Genomic DNA, 19,499 nt, shown 5'->3' on the forward strand with positions numbered 1-19,499 from the left:
CGTATGATTCTTCAGCCATTTAATTCACACCTTCATTTGTGTGGAGTACCTTGACCCTGCAATTAGTGATAAAATTAAAGAGATTTCAACGAATGCTTGAGTAAATGAGAGGTGAGGGAATTATGGTGTTGGAAAGACAATGCCCTTGAGGCAATGGAAAACAAGGATGAGATTTAAAAATTTTGGGTATTAAATGGTTGAAGACTAATAAAAGGGCGGAACCAGGAAACTGCAGACTCTTCCACTTGGGTCAAGGAAGAAATGCAGTTATTCCATGAGGTGTTGTTTTCTGTTTGCTTTCAAAACTCTTGTGATGTAGCTGGTAAAGAAATACATAAAAAATATTGAACGTGAAGTCTGAAGAGTTTGAAGGATTGTGACAGTGGAAGGAAGTGTTGCTGAAGGAAATCAAAGGATATCATGATTTTTTCAGACTGGAAACCTCACCCAGCTGATCACGTTTTTACTGACTCCTAGTAGAGCAATCCCATCAGTCCTATTATACCATCCTATCCCCAGAGCCTGAAAGTTATTTTCCTGTCAGGTACTGACTCATTCCCTTCCAAAGGCACTGGCTGCTTCTATTTCTATTGCTCACATTTGCCCAGATTAAACTCCATCTGCCATTTCTCAGCCCAGATCTGTAACTGAATCATATCCTGCTTATTGGGGAAATATTGCTTATTGCCCACGAGGTCGACGTTGTTTTGTTTACATCTTTCTTTAATCTGTCCACATATCTGTTCCTTTAATGGTTTGGAGGATTGTAGTATCCCACATCAATGATTGTACCTTTCTTATTTTTGATTTCTACCCATATTTCCTCAGTGGATAATCCCTTCAGTATATCCCCCTGAGTACAGTTGTGACATTCTCCCTGAATGGTAAAGCAACTCCTTCATCTCTTACTTCCCTCTCTAAACTAAAATCTGTGAATTTCATATTCTAATTACTGAGTTAAAGTTCTTTGGTGCATATCACTCGTGATTTTCATCCAAAGTTTTAAATCTATACCCTGCAATGGGAAGAGTGTCATATCTTTGTCTAAGCCAGTCATGATCTTATACACTGCCATCATATCTACATTCCACCTTTATTTTGTCCAAGGAAAACATGCCCAGCGTTTACACTCTTCCCATTGCAGGGCACAGATTTAAAACTTTGGATGAAAACCACGAGTGAGATGCACTGAATAACTTTTTTTACTCTGTAATTAGAATATGAAATTCACAGACTTTAGTTAAGAGGGGAAGGAGTTGTTTTACCTATCAGAGAGAATGCTACAACTGCACTCAGAGGGGATATACTGAAGGGATTACATTCTAACCAGTAAATCTTTATCGTGCCATCCACTTAGAATCTTCCTAAACTGGGCAATCAGAAATGGATAATACTTCAATTATGGCGTAACCAGTAATTTGTGCTGTTCAGCATGAGCTCTCTGCATTTGTCCTCTTTGCCTCTGTTTATGAATCCCTACATCCTGCATGCATTTGTTAATCCATCTGAAGACAAGCCCCAGCCTGAAAAGGTTGTGTGTTCATTCCTTCCACACATGCTGCCTGTCCCGCTTAGTTCCTCCTTAGTATGTTTTGCTTTATTAGTTGTCCTTTTAACACACTCTTCTACTTTGTTCACAAGCTCACCCAGGTTATTTTGGTTCGGCAAGGCTTTTGGACATGCCATTCAGCATCTGTCATTTCCCATTATTCTTTCTACCAATGTGTATTATTTCAGACATTTATATCAAATTTCATCTGTTGCTTTACTGTCCATTCAGCCAACCTGTCTATGTGGGGGAAAGGGAATATTGAAAGCGTGGAGGACATTACAGCGGCTGTGTTGGTAATCTTTTTGCACTGCCTTGGGGTGCCTATTGTTTAGTTTTAGAGATACAGCGCAGAAACAGGCCTTTTGGCCCATCGAGTCTGCACCGACCAACGATTCCCTCACACACTAGGGACAATCTTTTTTTTTTTTATATAACATGCCAAGTAACCTACAAACCAGTACATCTTTGGAATGTGGGACGAATCCGAAGATTTCGGTGAAAACCCATGCAGGTCACGGGGAGAACGTACAAACTCCATACAGCCAACTACCTTTGGTTAGGATTGAACCCGGGTCTCTGGCGCACTGCTATGCCTCAGTGTTGCCTGTGTTAGGGATGTTTATGAGAGGCCATGGATCACTGCTGCTCTCCAGATCATGAGCTTGGCTTGAGTTTTCCACAAGCAGCTCTTTTGTAATGGGGCAGTGGAAGCACAGGTTGATTTCATCTTCCTTCACTGATAGGTGGCTTCTGACATATGGGAATTGATCCATATTGACCAGAGTTTGGTTGGGATTATCAATTGTGCAGTTTGAACAACTGGTCCAGTTTGGTTGAGGATGCTTTCTTCCAGATGTGTGGGATGAAGGTCTATATTTTTATACGCTCAGCCTCCAAACAATAAAGGACCAAGAACCACGAAGAACCAAGAACAAGATTATTGTTTTGTGGCTTGATGACTTTGTTGCTTGGTTTTAAAGTGGAGGTAATGAAGTCTGAACAGTTTTACACTTGTCCTATGAATTACCTTAACCCCAGCAGGAAGCTTGTTGACGTGAGGTGAAATATTTCTCAGGAGAATATGATGTTACAAAGAGAGTTGTGCAACAATACAGTATTTCACAACCTCTGTCTGTATTGGCTTTGTGGTGCAAGACTGTGGATGTCTTTGGGAATTGTAATTTAATTACCTAGCAGTGGTGTAAATGCTTTGTACAGAGCAATCGGATAAATTAAATAGTTGGCCAATAATTGTGTACATTCAAATATTCTGCACTAGGTATGAAGAGAGAGCTACTGAATTAAATAGCATTGGAGGAATTAAATAATAAGTTCACAAGACACAGGAGCAGAATTAGGCCATTCAGCCCATTAAATCTGTTTTGCCTTTCGATCGTGGCTGATCTATTTTTCCTTCTCGGCCCCATTTTCCTGCCTTCTCCCAGTAACCTTTGACACCCTTCCTAATCAATCTCCGCTTTAAAAATACCCAATGACTTGGCTTCCATTGCCTTCTCTAGCAATGAATTCCACAGATTCATCACTTTCTGGCTGAAGAATTTTCTCCTTGTCTCTATTCTAAAGATACGTCCTTTTGTCCTTTGCCCTCTGGTTCTGGACTCTCCCACGTGAAAACATCCTCACCACATCCACTTTATCTAGGCCTTTCATTATTGGGGAGGGTTCAATGAATTCTTCCCTCATCCTTCTAAACTCCAGCGAGTAGAGGCCCAGAGCCATCAAATGGTCCACGTGCATTAACCCAATCATCCCCAGGATTATTCTCGTAAACCTCTTCTGCATCCTCTCCAACCCCAGCACCTCCTTCCTCAGATAAGATGCCCATATACATACATGAGAAACAGAGGGTATTTAGGAGAGGGTAGGATCACTCATAGAAGGGGTAAGGCTTTTCTATTTGTCATGTCAAGGAAGGAAGTAAATAACAGGGTTGTGGAATTAATATGTTGTTACCAACATATTAATTGTAGAGCCACAGAACTAAAAACCTTTAGGCCAACTATAAAACAAAGAAGGGAACTAGTGGGATGGAATAATTGAAGTAAATAATTTATCAATGTGATAGATAGATAAATAAATAATTTGGCCAGAAGGTTGTTAAGGGCCTGTCCCACTTATGTGTCCTTGGCACCGTGGAGGTTCCAGTTGCAGAGCTGCGGACTTACCATCGTGGGGCTGGCCGGCTTTGGAGCGTGGAGAGCTGAGGTGGCGCGCGGCTGTGACCCGACTCCGGAGCTCGGAGGCTCCAGCCGCAGGTCCGGTGGACGGTGACATCGAGAGCTCACAGGTCCATGGTGGGAGACCGCTTTTCGGAGCTCCCACAGCGGCAACTTCTCCCGCCCGAGTTGCGGGGTTGAAAATGACCCGGAGCGGGTCCTTGCATTACCCGGTGCAGCTTTGACAGCAGCGGGACTTGCCATCGCGCGCCGGGGGCTCCAGCGTTGAGACCCAGAGCAGGGTCTTACATCGCCCGGCACGGGACTTTCCATCCCCTGCCGGGGGCTCCAACATTAAGACCCTTAGCGGGGCCTTACATCGCCCGCCTTAACGGCCGCGGGACATGCCATTACCCGCCGGGGGCTTTAACATCGGGAGAAGAAATGGAACACCGGAGAGACAAGACTTTGCCTTCCATCACAGTAAGAAGGAGATTCACTGTGATGGACGTTTGTGTAAACTGTGTTGGCTGTGTGTCTTGGTTCTTTTCTTGTTGTATGACAGCAGAAAAGGGGTGGGAGATTGCAACCTTCACGTGGTCCGCCCTGTTCGACAAATGCAATCAACCACGGTGTGCATGATCAAATAGAACAAGTTGTCCTACAACTTTAGGCTGTGCACGCCATACGCAAGAAGAAGAAGAAGACTGCAGAAACCAAATTTCGTTTGAACTTCTTTTGAGGTTCAAATGACAATAAAATTGTATTGTACTGTATTATTGTATGGAGCCTTGGCGTACCACGATTTCACCATAAACTAGTGACATTGAATAATTATGAATAAAAAACAAAAAGGGATGTGAACTAGAGAAAAATGCGTGCAATTGCAAAAGCATAACTTAAGACCCTACAGAATGAAAGTACAACTTATTTAAAATAATACTTATAGAATTATTTGGGAAATAAGAAACAAGTTAATGCTATGGTGACATCTGGCAGTGAAATACTAGCATGACAAGCAGACAAACCTATTATATTATAATTGAAGATAGACACAAAATGCTGGAGTAACTCAGTGGGCCAGGCAGCATCTCTGGAGAGAAGGAATGGGTGACGTTTCAGTTCCAGACCCTTGTCTCGACCCGAAACATCACCCATTCCTTTTATACAGAGTTGCTGCCTGTTCCGCTGAGTTACTCCAGCATTTTGTGTCTACGGTTTAAACCAGCATCTGCAGTTCCTTCTTTCACTATGTTACAAAATTGGTGCTGATAATGTTGAAAAGCTGTGATATATCAAATTAATTTCTGAGCATAGGAAGTGCACTATCTGCAAGGCATTAACATTGGCCAAGGAAAAACTTTTCAACTTTTCACCACCTTCACTTGTCTATGATGCCATCTTTTTTAATGCAATTTGTAAACATATATGTTCTGTTTCTTAGTTGAGCACCAAACTTGCATATTGTAGGCCTTGTCTTCCCAGGTCATCAAGTCAAACCCAGGAAATTGTGACAGCCAATGTCTTTTTCCACCTGTTCATTTTACAGGACTATCTTTAGGCAGCCAATTGTTGTATGGCAAGGTAGATCTGGGTTAGTTGATTGTTAATTGCCATATATTCAAACTTGGCCTGGTTGCTAATTATAATACCGCATTGTCGCCATCTTCTAATATGGTTAAATAACATTATGTTGTGTAGGTCAAGAAATTGCAGGAAGCTAAGTTTCTTGATGAAGTGTCAAGAAAGGGGAACACATTTGTAACAAGTAGAGGAGACCAGGAAGTTCAATGTCTTAGTAAACATGGAGCAAAAACATCTGCTTGAAATCTAAAACAATAACAGAAAATGCTAGAAATATTTGGCAGCATCAGTCGAAGGAGCAGAGCTGATGTTTTAGGTCCAGGACCCTTCATCAAGAATAAACCTTTCTAATTAAGGGTCTTTTTCCGGAAATGTCAACTGTTTTTCTCTTCCTAATCATGCTTCTTGACCTGCTAGTTTTTTCAGTTCTGTAAACTTGGCATTTTACAGACGTGACCAGCCTGAACCAAACCTATTCCATTTTGCTTTTTTGTGTGTGTAGGTAACATACTTTTTAGTGTGGAATTGTATTGTTTATATGCAGCATAATTATGTTTGTTTTTATTTTTCAGATGCTGCATGTAGTTCAAGGAATACATTATCTTCCAAACTGCGGACCATGATGAAAGCAGCTTTTAATAAAAGTGATGATGATTTTCAATCAGAAAAAAAGCGGATGCGTATGCCTTCAAATGATCCAAAGGTATTACCCTTTTTCATACTGTTATTTGTATGAGTTAACAAGTCACTTGATTTCTCCTAATTAGATTGATATAATGGTTGAATTCTGACATTTCTTTCCTCTGGTAATACAACATAATTCTTGGAGGAGATGATAATCAACAAATAATTCCTTTGTGTGGAGATTTAGCAGGATGTAGGGTTAGAAATAAGAATGGCTGTTGGAGTTAAAAAGCTTGTGTCAATTTGATGTATTATTCTGGTCAGAATAAGTAGTTTGAGAAAGGCAGTCAATGGGTTAAAGAAGATAAAATAAACTTTCAAGTTAAAATATTAATTAAACAGTCAAGGTCATACATTTATAGTCTCTCATGTTGGAGAGACAAGAGACTGCACATGCTGGAATCTTGAATAAAATAAATAAACTAGCTCCAGAAGGGTCCCAACACACACTGTCCAGTTCCCTCCACAGATGCTACCTGACTACTGTGTTCTTCCAGCATTTTGATTTTCAGTCTCTTGTATTGCAACCTATACAGCCAAACACATTTGCCAATTAAACTAATAAGTAAGGAAAGAGCAACAACGCGACAGGTTTTTAGATATCATTGGATTCTAACTGAAAGATGAAATTGTCCTCTAACAGTTTTGCAAGAAAGTCTCAAATAAATGTGCAAAAATGTGACTCCAACAACAACTTCTATTATGCAGGAAGTCCCAGCTAGCTTCCCTGGAGTATTTTTAATTAAACAATTGATACCAAACCATGTTAGGACAGGTGACCGAAAGATTAATATAAACTTTTTTAAATGGTGTCTTAGAAGGAGGAAAGAGGGTTTGTGGAGGGAATTCCAGAAAGTGGATATATGTGATGGATTGATTGATTATTAGGGATTTTCAAAAATGCAGGATTAGAAAGGCGCAGAGACCTTGGAAGGCTTTGGGGCTGGAGGAGATTGGAGAAAGGTGGAGGGATTTGAAAACTAGGATGAGAATTTAAAAATGGAAGCCTTGCTTACCCGGGATCCAGAGTAGGTCATGGCTGAAACATGGCTAAAAAAGAGATTGGAATGTGATGGCAGTTGAGACATGGAGTTTCAGATGGCTTGCAGTTTATGTATGTATGTATGTATGCAGAGTAAATTTGAAAAGCTTGGATGAGGGCTTCAGCATCAATTAAGCTGAGGTTGCATTGGGGATAACTAAGCTATTTGATTGCACAGCAAGAACAAAACCTATTTCTACTTGTCTGATTCTATATATTTTTTAATTTAATGCTCTTGGAAAAATCTTATTGTTCACTGTTTTCAATTAGATTTCAGATTGCTCATTTCTAAATTGTTTGATCTTCTGAGATAGATTGAAAATAAAATGACCAGAAAATAAATATCTTGGAGATTTAATCATTAGTTTTCATTTCAGTGTTAAACATACATTGTTCTTAGAAATAAATCACAAAAAAATATTTCCAGCAATTAACACTCTTTTTACTTCCTGTTTTTGGTAAAATTAAGTACGTAGAAGATGGTACGAAAGGATCCCATTTTTCCTTGATGTTACTTTACAGGTTCGAAAGCGGAGGTGCTTTGAGAAAGGAGTGTGTTATATTGATGAAGATAATACTACTTTGGAGGAAGGGAATACTGGATCATGCGAGACAAATTTGAATTATGTGGCCCAACATGTTCCACATTCACCAGAGGTAATTTTTGGCAATGTTATAAATATCAAAATTAATTAGTGGTGAAATGCTCAATTTTAGAATAGTCTCATAAGCAGATTATAATATCTTTATTAATTTTTTTTTTGGGTTGTGGGCTTAATGTCAAAACCAGCATATCATATCTGGAACAAAAATCTGGAGGTAATGGAAATGTGAAGAACACTGGAAAAATGTATCAAGTCGAGCAGCATCAATGGAAAGAGAAATAATGAGGTGTCAAGGATCCTTAACACATTCTCTTTGTTCCTTCTGTCTATCACATGCTTGTTTTCTCACATTTCCGATTCTGTTTTCTTTTTTCACACAAGCTGCTTGACCTAAAGAGTGCTTCTAGCATATTCTGTTTTATTTTGCTCACTATTTTTCACCAATCCCTGGTTGTCCTTGGTGGTGGTGAGCCTCAGTGGTCCTATCTGATGAAAATAATCCCACAATTATATTGGACTGATTTTCAAGATTTAGAGCATATGTCAATGAAATGACAGGAATACAAAGAACTGCAGATTCTGGTTATGCCAAAAAAAACATAAAGTGCTGGATTAACTCAGCAGGTCAGACGGCATCTTTGGAATACATAGATGGATGATATTTTGGGTCGGAACCCTTCAGACTAATTGTAGTGCAGATCATAAAACCTTGTTTGAGAATTCATGACAATAATTTTGAAGTTGACATTTGACCAGTCGGGGTAATATTGATATGATTTATAATCTGAATGTTATATTTTAAATGAGAATTAAATATTTCATATTAAAATTATATAATTTGATTGCTTGGTTTATAGTGTGGCAGTGAAGATTACCACAGCCGGAGGTTAGGTTCAGGAGTAAGCAATTAAGCCCTTTTGAAATCTATACCTTTAAATCTTGGCTGACATGATTTAACTGATTTATTCAGCCAACCATGAGATGCCTGACCAGCTTAAGACAGAGTGACATTCCTTGAACCTTTTGTTTAAAAATTGATACAAAACTAGAAATTGGGCCAAATGCAGGCAAATGGCACTAGCCAAGAATACCAACTTGATGGGCATGGACAAGATGGGTGAAGTGCCTGTTTCCATGCTGTGTGGCTCTATGACTGACTTTGAAAGGGATAACAATGACCCCTGATCTTAGATTCTGATGCTGACATCATCACCATCCTTCGAGATAAAAAGCCTCTGGTCCAGATGGCTTACCTGGCCGAGTACTAAGGACTACTTTGAGCCAACTGGCTGGAGTATTCAAGAATGTCTTTAACCTCTCACTTCTGCGGTCTGATGTTCCCACCCTAGAAGAGCACAGTAACCTGCTGCAATGTCCACTGTCCGGAAGCTCATGCATCCACCATAATGAAATGCTTCAAGAGGTTGGTTCGAGCATAAATCAACTTCTCCCTCAGAAATGACTTGGAACTGCTTGAGTTAGCTTATCAGAGTAGGACAATGCCAGATGCTATTTCAATGGTTCTCCACTTTGTTCTGGAGCATCTGGCTAACAGGAACACATACATCAAAGTGCTGTTCATTGAATACTGCTTGACGTTTCTTAGTATGTCTTATGTGGGGGGTGGTGGGGGGGAATAGGGGGAAACAATTTCTCAGTCGCTTACCTGGACGGAGATGCGTCTTTCCTCCGTGTCGCATCTTCGCCCCACCCCCCTCTCGGCCTACCAACTGGATTGGCACGGCCTTTCCTACCGGAGCCAGAGCTTCAGCGGCGGCACAGCACTGAATTATCATCGTGGAGTGGGACGATGCCTTGCCGGATATCGGCTGTGTTGGGCCTGCTGACTTTAACAACGTGGAGCTGTGGTCTGTTGAGCTTCTAGCCGCGGGCGCGATGCTGACTTTGACATCGCGGAGGCCTGGGATCTTTTGCCGGGGGTCGCCAATGTTGGAGCTGCGCCCAGCTCAGCCTGTGGACTTCGGAAGCCGCGGTCTCCAGTAAGAAGTAGCCGATTTGTAAACTTCAAGCCGCGAGTATGTTCCTCCGTTCCGACTCCGGAGTTCCAATCATCCCGGCGAGAGGGACTGCACATCGGGCCATCCGTAGCGGCGACTGCGGAGGGTTCAAAGGCCCTGACCACGGGCGAACAAAGATGACTGAACTTTATTGCCCTCCATCACAGTGGGAAACGTTGATTCTGCTGTGGTGGATGTTAATGTTAAACTCTGTTGTGTATTGTGTTCTATTTATTTGTATGGCTGTATGGTAACTCAAATATCACTGTACCACTTGGTACATGTGACAATAAATATGAATTTGAACAGACTACTGAATCAAGTGTTAACACCTAAATTGTGTGGAAATATAGGCAATTTTGGACGGACGACAAAAATAAATAACACTTTTTTGTTCTTGTGAACTGTTAAGTGACCTAAAATATTTGGGGTTAATATTTTAAATATGCGTTTATTTATGGCTTTTATTTATATGCAACTGTAAAATAATAGAATTGACTTTTGAGCTAAATTGTGAACAATTAGAATGTGGTTTTCCATTACAGTCTGACTATCATGCAGGTGCACCTAAATTAAAGTAATAGAGCAAATTATCTCCACCCAATGAATAAACTAGCAGGCACTAAGCCGAAATGCATTTGATCTGTCTTGCTCCTTGCATTGACTCACTGGGGGTCTACCCAACGGCTGTGCTTTTTGCCATCCAGCAGTACCTAATGTCCTTGCTTACGAAGTAGAGTGGAATGTGAGCAGTCAATTGGACAGTGGATCCCAAGGCCTGTCCTGATTTCTACTTGCATCCTTTTGAAAACCTGTTTACTTTAACAATTTCTAATTGTTTCTGATAATTAGTGACACCTAAAACAGTGAAATATATTTCATAAATTGAAAAGAACAATTAAAAATTGAATGATTAATTTAAGAACATACTAATAAAGTGATTGAAAATTAACATGAAATAACATTTCAAAAATAATTAAGTCCAACAATAAATATCAACAACAAAGGTAAAGTATGTTGATTATTTAGCAATATTTTTTCAAAATGCAGATGAAGTTTTAAAGTAAATTAGAACTATAAATTCATACTGTGAATGAATGTATGAATTTCATTGGGAATAATATTCAGTCTGAAAAAATCATTGTGTTGTTCAACTTTATGAACAGTAGGGGGTGCTGTTGTTCTGTGGTAGCAAGCGTAGTTATATTAAATAGTTCACTGTTGATGCTCAAAGGGTTTGCTGAACTAATCATGTAAGATCTATTTGAAACTTATTGACTATACAAAGGAGAATGTTCTAGTTATCCTTTTTTTCTCCTTAGAATGTGTTTTTCATCTTACTTTTCAGATTCCTAAGAGGTTGACAATGCAGAAGGCATAATTTGGCCCATTCTATTTAAAGCAGCTTATTTTTTTCAGACCAAACCCTTACTGCCCTGTTCTCTTCGTCCAGTTCTAATTTGGCGTCAAATGTTTATTTGCGTATCTTTAAAGACCTAATAATCCTTGCCTAAATATTCCTCGTGGCTAATCATTCTATTCTCTATGGTGCATTAATAATGTTCTCCTTACATTTTACCACATCCTTCAAGCAATAATCATTGATGTCCAAATCAAAAATAGAAAGATTATATTTGTAAAATTAAAATTTGGAAAAAATAAAACTGTGCCTAATCTTAATCAGTGCTAATTGAATACCAAGTACTTTGGGGGTTTATAGAAAATCAAAAGACAATTGGCTGACTTAAAGAGTTATTCATGTCAGCTCTTGGTCAGTATATTTCCGATTGCGAAGGTAAACCAAAGGCCTGTGAAATTTTAAATATTTCAAAAATTTATCGAAGACTTCTAAACGTCTTTTGCCAATTCATTGAAGTTTTAACATCCCAATTTGCAGATGCTTAGAGTATGAACGGGTTAATGTTATGTTTGTGTTGGTCTTGTTAAAATATATATGCAGTTAATTTTAGAACAGCTGTTCTCCATTTGTAATGCCATTTATCACTGCTGCAGAAAATATCAAGGATCTGAAACTCAAACTCTTCCCAGTCCCAACTTGAAATAGCAGCACATTAAAATATTCATAGGCAATTAATATTGGTTATACAAGGCAATGTTCAGGACGCCCGCAGCGGCGACTGCGGAGGGTTGAGGTCCCGACCACGGGGGAAAATGGAGGAGGACTGGCCAAATTTTGTGCCTTCCACCACAGTGATGAATGCTGTGGTGGATGTTTGTGTTAACATTTTATTGTGTTTTTGTGTGTTCTTTCTCATTGTACTGCTGCTGGCAAATTCATTTCACTTGCACTTTATGTGCAATGTGACAAATAAAACTGATTGTTGTTGTTAATGAGAAAATGTTGACAAAATAGCTCGATAGAGATTTTGTTAAAAACAAGTTTAACTGAAGAAATATTAAATGTCCAGAACTATCCATACTGGAACTGTTCTCATGTGAGTGTAATGTGGTACTTATCAGGCATCCATATTTCTGAAGATAAACTTTTAAAACAATCGTTATATCTATAGGTACAATGATCCAGAATTAAAAAAAAAAGAATTCTCTTTGTGCCGAAAATGCAAACTTTGCTAATAAGTTAAGTTACAAACTATTTTGTAATTATAAAATGAAGGAGGCTTTAGTTTGGAAAGATTGTATAATAAAGAGTGAATGTTTTTTAATGTTATTGTTAAAGTACTTCTCATATTTTTCCATATATATGTGGAATAGTGGTTCAAATTGGTTACCCACATAGCATGACAGATCTTTAAAGTAAAATCGAACCTAAGTTTTTAATTTGCACCGACTACAACGTTTGCTGTTTTTTAACCATTCTTTTCATATATTTATGGAAACACAAGGAACTGCAGATGCTAGAATCTTTTTATGTAACTGTTCTCAACGAATGCATTTTTGTACACAACACATGTTTTGATATAGATCATTGCACTACTGGGCAGAACTGTGTTCAGCTGAATAGGTGCACACAGTTGTAATGTGAATAGATTTCACAAGTGATCTCCAATTTATTAATATTGAGCAATAATCTGTGGAACAGAGAACTGTTTGAGTTAGGGAACTATCATGAATTAGGTATCATTGCAGAAGGCTTAATGAAGGAAGGAGAAAGAAATTGGAAAGGAAAAAAAATAAGGAAGAAAAAGTAGAAATAATAATGGGTAAAAATAAAAACGGGCAGCAAGGAAATAAACTGCATAAAATGAGAGGACAATATATTAGGCATGTTATTTCAATATAGTCTAAGATTTGCTAATGTGTTCAGAAAGAAAATTACATAAAATAACATATACGGTTTATTTGAAAAGTTAAAAATATAAATCACATACAACAAGACATCAACCATGGGAATGGTCCATACTTTGCCGTCAAAATCATGATATGGCTTTTGGTGCCCATCATAATTTATGCACAACCTAAATAGGAGGCAGGCCTAAGTCATTTAACTCCCTTAAACCTATTACATCTGATGGCAGGTGTGCAGTTGTTCAGCATTTGAAGTCTGAGATGAACTGTCTGTTGTTTGGTTTGCAATTCATATGCTTTGAACAACATGAAGCACCTGCACTTCCAAGGTGATAGTGAACTAACGCGTTAAAAAGTCAGACCTGCTCTGAAATAAAACGTCTTTTTTGCAGCTAGTTAAGGTGAATATTGAATTAAAGATTGATTTATTTTGGATTATCTTATAATGTGCTGCATATTATAATAAATACTGCCAGTGAGCATCCTAGGCAATGGAAATTAATTATTGAAAGTATTAACATGCTTTTGCATTAAAAACTGTACATTTTTAAAGCATCTAAAAAAAAATGTTGCTTCTCTCATTTGTTCCTTTCATGTCTATCACTTTTCTGATTTAGATTTGATTTCAACCACACTCATTTGCATGCCTTTCTGCACACTGGTGGATTAAAAACACAGTTCCTTGCTTTCTCTAGTCAGCTTTGCGATGTCACATTTTAGAACGTAGAATAGTACATCATAGTTTCTGAATTTCTCACAGTTACATTATGTACTTAGACTTCCAAGCAATTTACAGAACCATTTATCTTCAGAATTAAATAGTCTAGGGCAAGTTAGAGTAATGGTATTGAATGTTCTTTGCTGCCCACACAGGAAATCGTGCCCAGGTTCCTCATGAAAACATTGCAAAGTTCTATTCAACAGTTTTGAACGTTGCTGCTGTTCGCATGAAATAATTAGCGTACCTCAGCTAACTAATATTGCAGAATGGGGTTTGTGAAGAAGACACCAAAAGAAGGATGGCACTTTAATTTGGTGTTTTTGGAAGATTAACTAATACATTTAAATTTAGAAATATTTTGCTAAAATTGAAAGTATCTCTATTATTAATTGGATTTGTGTAACAAGAAGATCAAAATTAACAATGATTATAAATTACCAATTAATTAGCAATGTAAATACATCAATAAAGATATACAGAGTTTACAGAACTTAAAGCATGAAACTAGTCTGCATTGAATGTATGTAGACACATGTATGTAAGTGATGAGTATGATATCTCCTATTTTAGCAACGTGGTCTTGCACAAAAAACAAAACGGATATTTGCTGAAGGGTTTGTAGATTATGGGATAGAAAAGTTTATTGTATTTGAATTTTGATTGCTTGATGAGAAAGACCTACAAATTCTCATCAAGCAGGTTTTTATTATAGTGTCCTATTTTCTTGTGACACACTACTTGAGTGAAGAACCGCAAGTTCTGAGAATTGTAAAAGTACTTAGTACATCCAGCGGTACAGTGAAAAGAATCCTAGTTCATGTGGCAGTCTTTCACACAATGCTGTATTGCATAGAGGTTTCCTTACACTCTTCATAATAGATTAAGAACGACTTCAATTACAAATTTCTGGAGACTGGCAGTCTGTTACAATGGAAGTCATAGTAGTGTCTGAGAGTAATTTACAGTAATAGGATGAAGAAAGTTGCGGATTTGTATTACACTCTCTCACCTGACACTGCATTTGATCCCTTTGCCTGTTGATTGACATTTTGAATGGACCCTTTGAAATAAGCTCCAGCTTAATTAAAATGCTTGCTAAGTTAGCTACGATCAGTGAGTGCCAGTGATAAATATTGAATTGAGTTCACCTGCTGGTTACAGAGAGTGCATAAACAGCTGCTTTGTGTCGCATATCATGAGATCATCGAAGGAGAGCACCACTCTTGTAAGAAAAGGAGCAGAAAGAATAGATGTTGAGTGATAGCATAGCAAGCTCACTTCATTTCTGGTATCTTATTCGGGTGTGAGAGTGTGAGATTTCACACGGTAGGAATTTGGAGTTGTATCATTCACATAGCTTTGTAACTGTATGAAGTGGAAAAGTTTTGTTTAATTTGGCACCTTTTTATCCTCCTTGTTCATTTGCAATGATGAAAGAAAGGATCTGTTCACAGAATGTAACATTACGTGTTAAATTGCACTTACTTTAATATTTGTTGATTGGAATTGAACTTTTCAATGGTCCACATTACTAGGTCCAGAAGGTTAACGTGCTTACCAATGGTTATAGTAGTACGTAGATTTTGTCACGTATGTTTCATTTTACCCGATCATGCTTCCTTGTGGCTGATTGTTCTATAGGGAATTGCAGCCAAGCTGGCCTCTTCCATTTAATGTGTCTTCAACTTCCGAGTCTGTTATCTAGAGTGCAGAGGTCGAATATATATGCTGGAGGTCAGCAACTGGCGTATCTGACTTCCCACTCCACTGTTGAACTCACTGTTCATTCTAGAGCTGGCACCAAAATGTACTTGGCTGGATGAACTTTGTATCTGGTAAATGGGATCGCCAACCTTGATTTAGAAAGGTACGTTTTGCAAAGGAGTTTTGTTTTTCTTTGTTTTTAATTAATTAGCACTACTTAAGTATATTTTATTTAGCTAAATCTGTTTTTATTACATTTTATTTTTAATCCATTTTGATTGTTATTAGATGTATCTGAATATCAAAGATATTTTAAATGGTGCAACATAACTGTGTGAGCAGCAAGCTGTCAGAGTGTGCCAGGGCAATCTGGGGACATGTCCTTGTGTTTCACCACCTGAGGCTTATCTATCATTGGCTTTTCATTGCTTTGTGGCAGAGCTGTTATGTGAATGCTTTCGGCCTAGTCCATCCTGTGACGCCATTGCAGATAACTGTATTGTAGGATTAATAGTGATACATGGGGTGGAGGGGCCTTTGGCTGTGGGCCAAGGCTGATGGTGGTGGGGCGGATCGAGCACAATCAATAAAAATGTCCCTACAGATGGAGTCATGTTTTTGAAACCGGTGCCTCTTTATCCTCCAATAGGAGGTAGGTAGCCTGGTTGTGAGATAAAGGCAGGTTGTACACATTTGCAGCCTTGTTAGCCGCCTCCTACTCACTTGACATCTGCAGTGATCTTGATAAATGATGCATATCTCATGAATGGCGCTCTCCAGTAGGAATTGTGTCGAGATGAAAAAATAATTTCCACTGTTGAATAGAAACAGAAAATGCTGGAAATATTTAACAGGTCAGGGCAGCATCTGTGAAAAGAAAAAGAGTTAACATTTTAGGTTTGAGACTCTTCATGGAGAGGCTGTTCAGAAGACAGAGAAGCCAGAAATCTCCAGGACCAGACAATTTCCCCCCCCTCTACTCTCAAGCTCTGTGCCGAACAACTGGCACTGGCCTACACAGACACCGGTTTCAACCAGTCCCTTCAAACCTGTACTGTCCTGGCCTGCTTCAAAGTCTCCACTATACCCAAAAAGGCAAGAATTACTGGTCTTATTGACTACAGGCCTGTCGCACTGACTTCTGTAGTCATGAAGACCCTTGAAAGACGTGCTGGCCAAGCTGAAAAATATCACAAACCCGTTGCTGGACCCTCTGCAGTTTGCATACTGGGCCAATAGATCTGTGGATGACAGTCATCCTGGGCTTGCACTTCATTCTCCAGCACCATAGGGGACCTATGCAAGGATTTTGTTTGTCAAGTTTAGCTCTGCATTCAACACCATTGTGCCAGAGCTACTAAACTTCAAACTTTCCAAGTTGACTGTGCCTGAACCCCTCTGTCGGTGGATCACCAGCTTCCTGACAGACAGGAAGCAGCATGTGAGGCTGGGAAAGCACATCTCGGATTCGCAAACCCTCAGCATAGGAGCACCACAAGGCTGCATACTCACCCCTCTCCTCTACTCTCTGTACACCAATGACTGCACCTCCACTGACTCCTCTGTCAAGCTTCTCAAGTTGAGGACGACACAACCCTGATAGGACTGATCCAGGATGGGGAGGAGTCTGCCTACAGACAGGAAGTGACACAGCTGGCGTCCTGGTGCCATCGCAACAACCTGGAGCTCAATGCTCTTAAGACAGTGGAATTGATGGTAGGCTTTAGGAGAGCTCCCCATCCCTTCACCCCACTCACCATGAACAACACCACAGTCACATCTGTGGAATCTTTTAAGTTCCTGGGAACCATCATCTCCAAGGACCTTAAATGGGAGGCCACCATCAACTCCACAGCCAAAAAGGCCCAACAGAGGATGTACTTCCTCTCACCCTAACCACAAACTCTTTGAATCCCTCTAGAAGGCGACTCCGGACTGTCAAAGCTGCCACAGCCAGACATAAAATCAGGTTTTTTCCACGTAGTAGCTCTACTCAAAAAACAAAAATTTGTAGCCTCCTTTTACTCTGGTATTTTATTTAATTCACATATTTAATCGATAATGTTTTATTATTAATGTTTTATGTGTCATTCCTAACTGTCTCTGTATGTCATGTTGTCACTTGCGGGCAGAGCACCAAGGCAAATTACTTGTGTGTGAATATACTTGGCCAATAAACTTATTCATTCATTCATAAGAACAGAGTCTGACAAATGTCTAGGACCTGAAAAATTAACTTTTCTACATGACCTGCTGTGTATTTTCAGCATTTTCTTTGTTTTTACTTCTTATTTACAGCACCTGCAGTGTTTTGTTGATTTTCAAATGTTAAACTTTCATGTTTTTCTCCTAATGGATTGAAATGTTGACAGTCAAAAACACAAAATTGTGATTGATTATAATGGACTTGAGAGTTACCTGTAACTAAAGCAAGTAACTAGGCTAGAATGGATCTTTGTGAACAAATCAAATTTGTAGATATGGAACAACCCAAAATCAAAATAGCAAGTGTGAGAGTTATTTGTGAAAGGAATTTGTGGAGTTGAGTATTAATGATTCACTGGTAATAACTCATACTGCATTTGTGAGAATGAAGATTTGCTTCATCTGGAAATTATTTGTGTAAATATATAAAATATATTTTTACCATTGCTCCCTGTAAAAACAACGTTTAGGTTTGCTGTGAGCCAAGCAGTAACGTAAAAGTGAGTTTGCAATTTATGACATTTTGAATTCTCTTCTTCACGACTGTTATTGAGATGTTGTTAAACAATAATGGGCCTGTTCCACTTGGGCGATTTTTTTGTTTAGGCAATTACAGGCGACTAGTTTGTTGCCACATGTTCGCTGGTGGTCGCCAGGAATAGTCACCTCAGTCGTGCAAATAGTGTCTTCATAGTAGTAGTAGTGAGTCTCCTCAGTGTCTTTCTGGTCGCTGCTAAATTTTCAACATGTTGAAAAATTTTCGGCGACAGTGGGTTTGACGCCAATGAGCGTAGCTTGACTTCTCCTGATGTTGGTGCTGTCGTAGGTTGTCGCCGGTTTTTCGGCGACCTGCTTTGACTATGACAGTCGCCGGCAGTTACCTAAAAAATCGCCAAGTGGGACAGGCCCATAAGTTTTTCCACAAAATAAGTGGATGAAATGTTTGCAGGGTAGACTGGGTTCTCATTATTCCCCTGAAACATAACTCTCCATAGATGCTGCCTGACTTGCTGAGTTTTGCTTCCATTCATTGTTTTTATTTCAGATTTCCAGTATGTGCAGATATTTATTTTCAATAAATGGAGATCTATTTGCCTGAAGGATCTCTCAGACTTCACAAGGCTTTGGAATTCCCAAAATAGTCAGATTCAGATTCAGATTCAACTTTAATTGTCATTGTCAGTGTACAATACAGAGACAACGAAATGCAGTTAGCATCACCCTAGAAGAGCGACATAGAATATGATTTCAATAAATAAATCTATTTACATGCGTGACAGCCGCAGGGAAGAAGCTGTTCCTGGATCTGCTGGTCCGGCAACGGAGAGACCTGTAGCGCCTCCCGGATGGTAGGAGGGTAAACAGTCCATGGTTGGGGTGAGAGCAGTCCTTGGCGATGCTGAGCGCCCTTCGCAGACGACGCTTGCTTTGGATAGACTCAATGGAAGGGAGCGAGGAACCAGTGATGCGTTGGGCAATTTTCACCACCCTCTGCAGTGCTTTCCAGTCGGAGACAGAGCAGTTGCCATACCATACTGTGATACAGTTGGTAAGGATGCTCTCGATGGTGCAGCGGTAGAAGTTCACCAGGATCTGAGGAGACAGATGGACGTTCTTCAGTCTCAGGAAGAAGAGACGCTGGTGAGTCTTTTTGACCAGAGTTGAGGTATTGTGGGTCATCGGAGATGTTGACCCCCGTTGATGTGGATGGGGGTGTGCGTGCCGCCCCTAGACTTCCTGAAGTCTACAATGAGCTCCTTGGTCTTCTTGGAGTTAAGGGCCAGGTTGTTGTCAGCGCACCATGCTGCTAGGAGCTGGACCTCCTCCCTATAGGCCGACTCATCTTTGTTGCTGATGAGGCCAATCACCGTTGTATCATCTGCGTACTTGATGATGGTGTTAGTACCATGTACAGGTGTGCAGTCGTAGGTGAAGAGGAG

The 19,499-nt window shown here is 39.5% G+C and overlaps 1 protein-coding gene across 7 annotated transcripts in view; it reads left to right on the forward strand.

Annotated features, from left to right (window-relative positions):
- The window catches only part of brip1 (BRCA1 interacting helicase 1), a 197,235-nt gene that overhangs the window by 8,786 nt on the left and 168,950 nt on the right, over positions 1-19,499 (forward strand). For all 7 annotated transcript variants that reach the window (XM_055657707.1, XM_055657706.1, XM_055657704.1 and 4 more), the window contains 2 exons: positions 5,886-6,016; positions 7,562-7,696. In XM_055657707.1, the coding sequence (XP_055513682.1) occupies positions 5,886-6,016; positions 7,562-7,696 (266 nt within the window). The remainder of the gene's footprint in view (positions 1-5,885; positions 6,017-7,561; positions 7,697-19,499) is intronic.

This window comes from Leucoraja erinacea, chromosome 28, assembly GCF_028641065.1.
Source record: "Leucoraja erinacea ecotype New England chromosome 28, Leri_hhj_1, whole genome shotgun sequence".
Classification (NCBI taxonomy): domain Eukaryota; kingdom Metazoa; phylum Chordata; class Chondrichthyes; order Rajiformes; family Rajidae; genus Leucoraja; species Leucoraja erinaceus.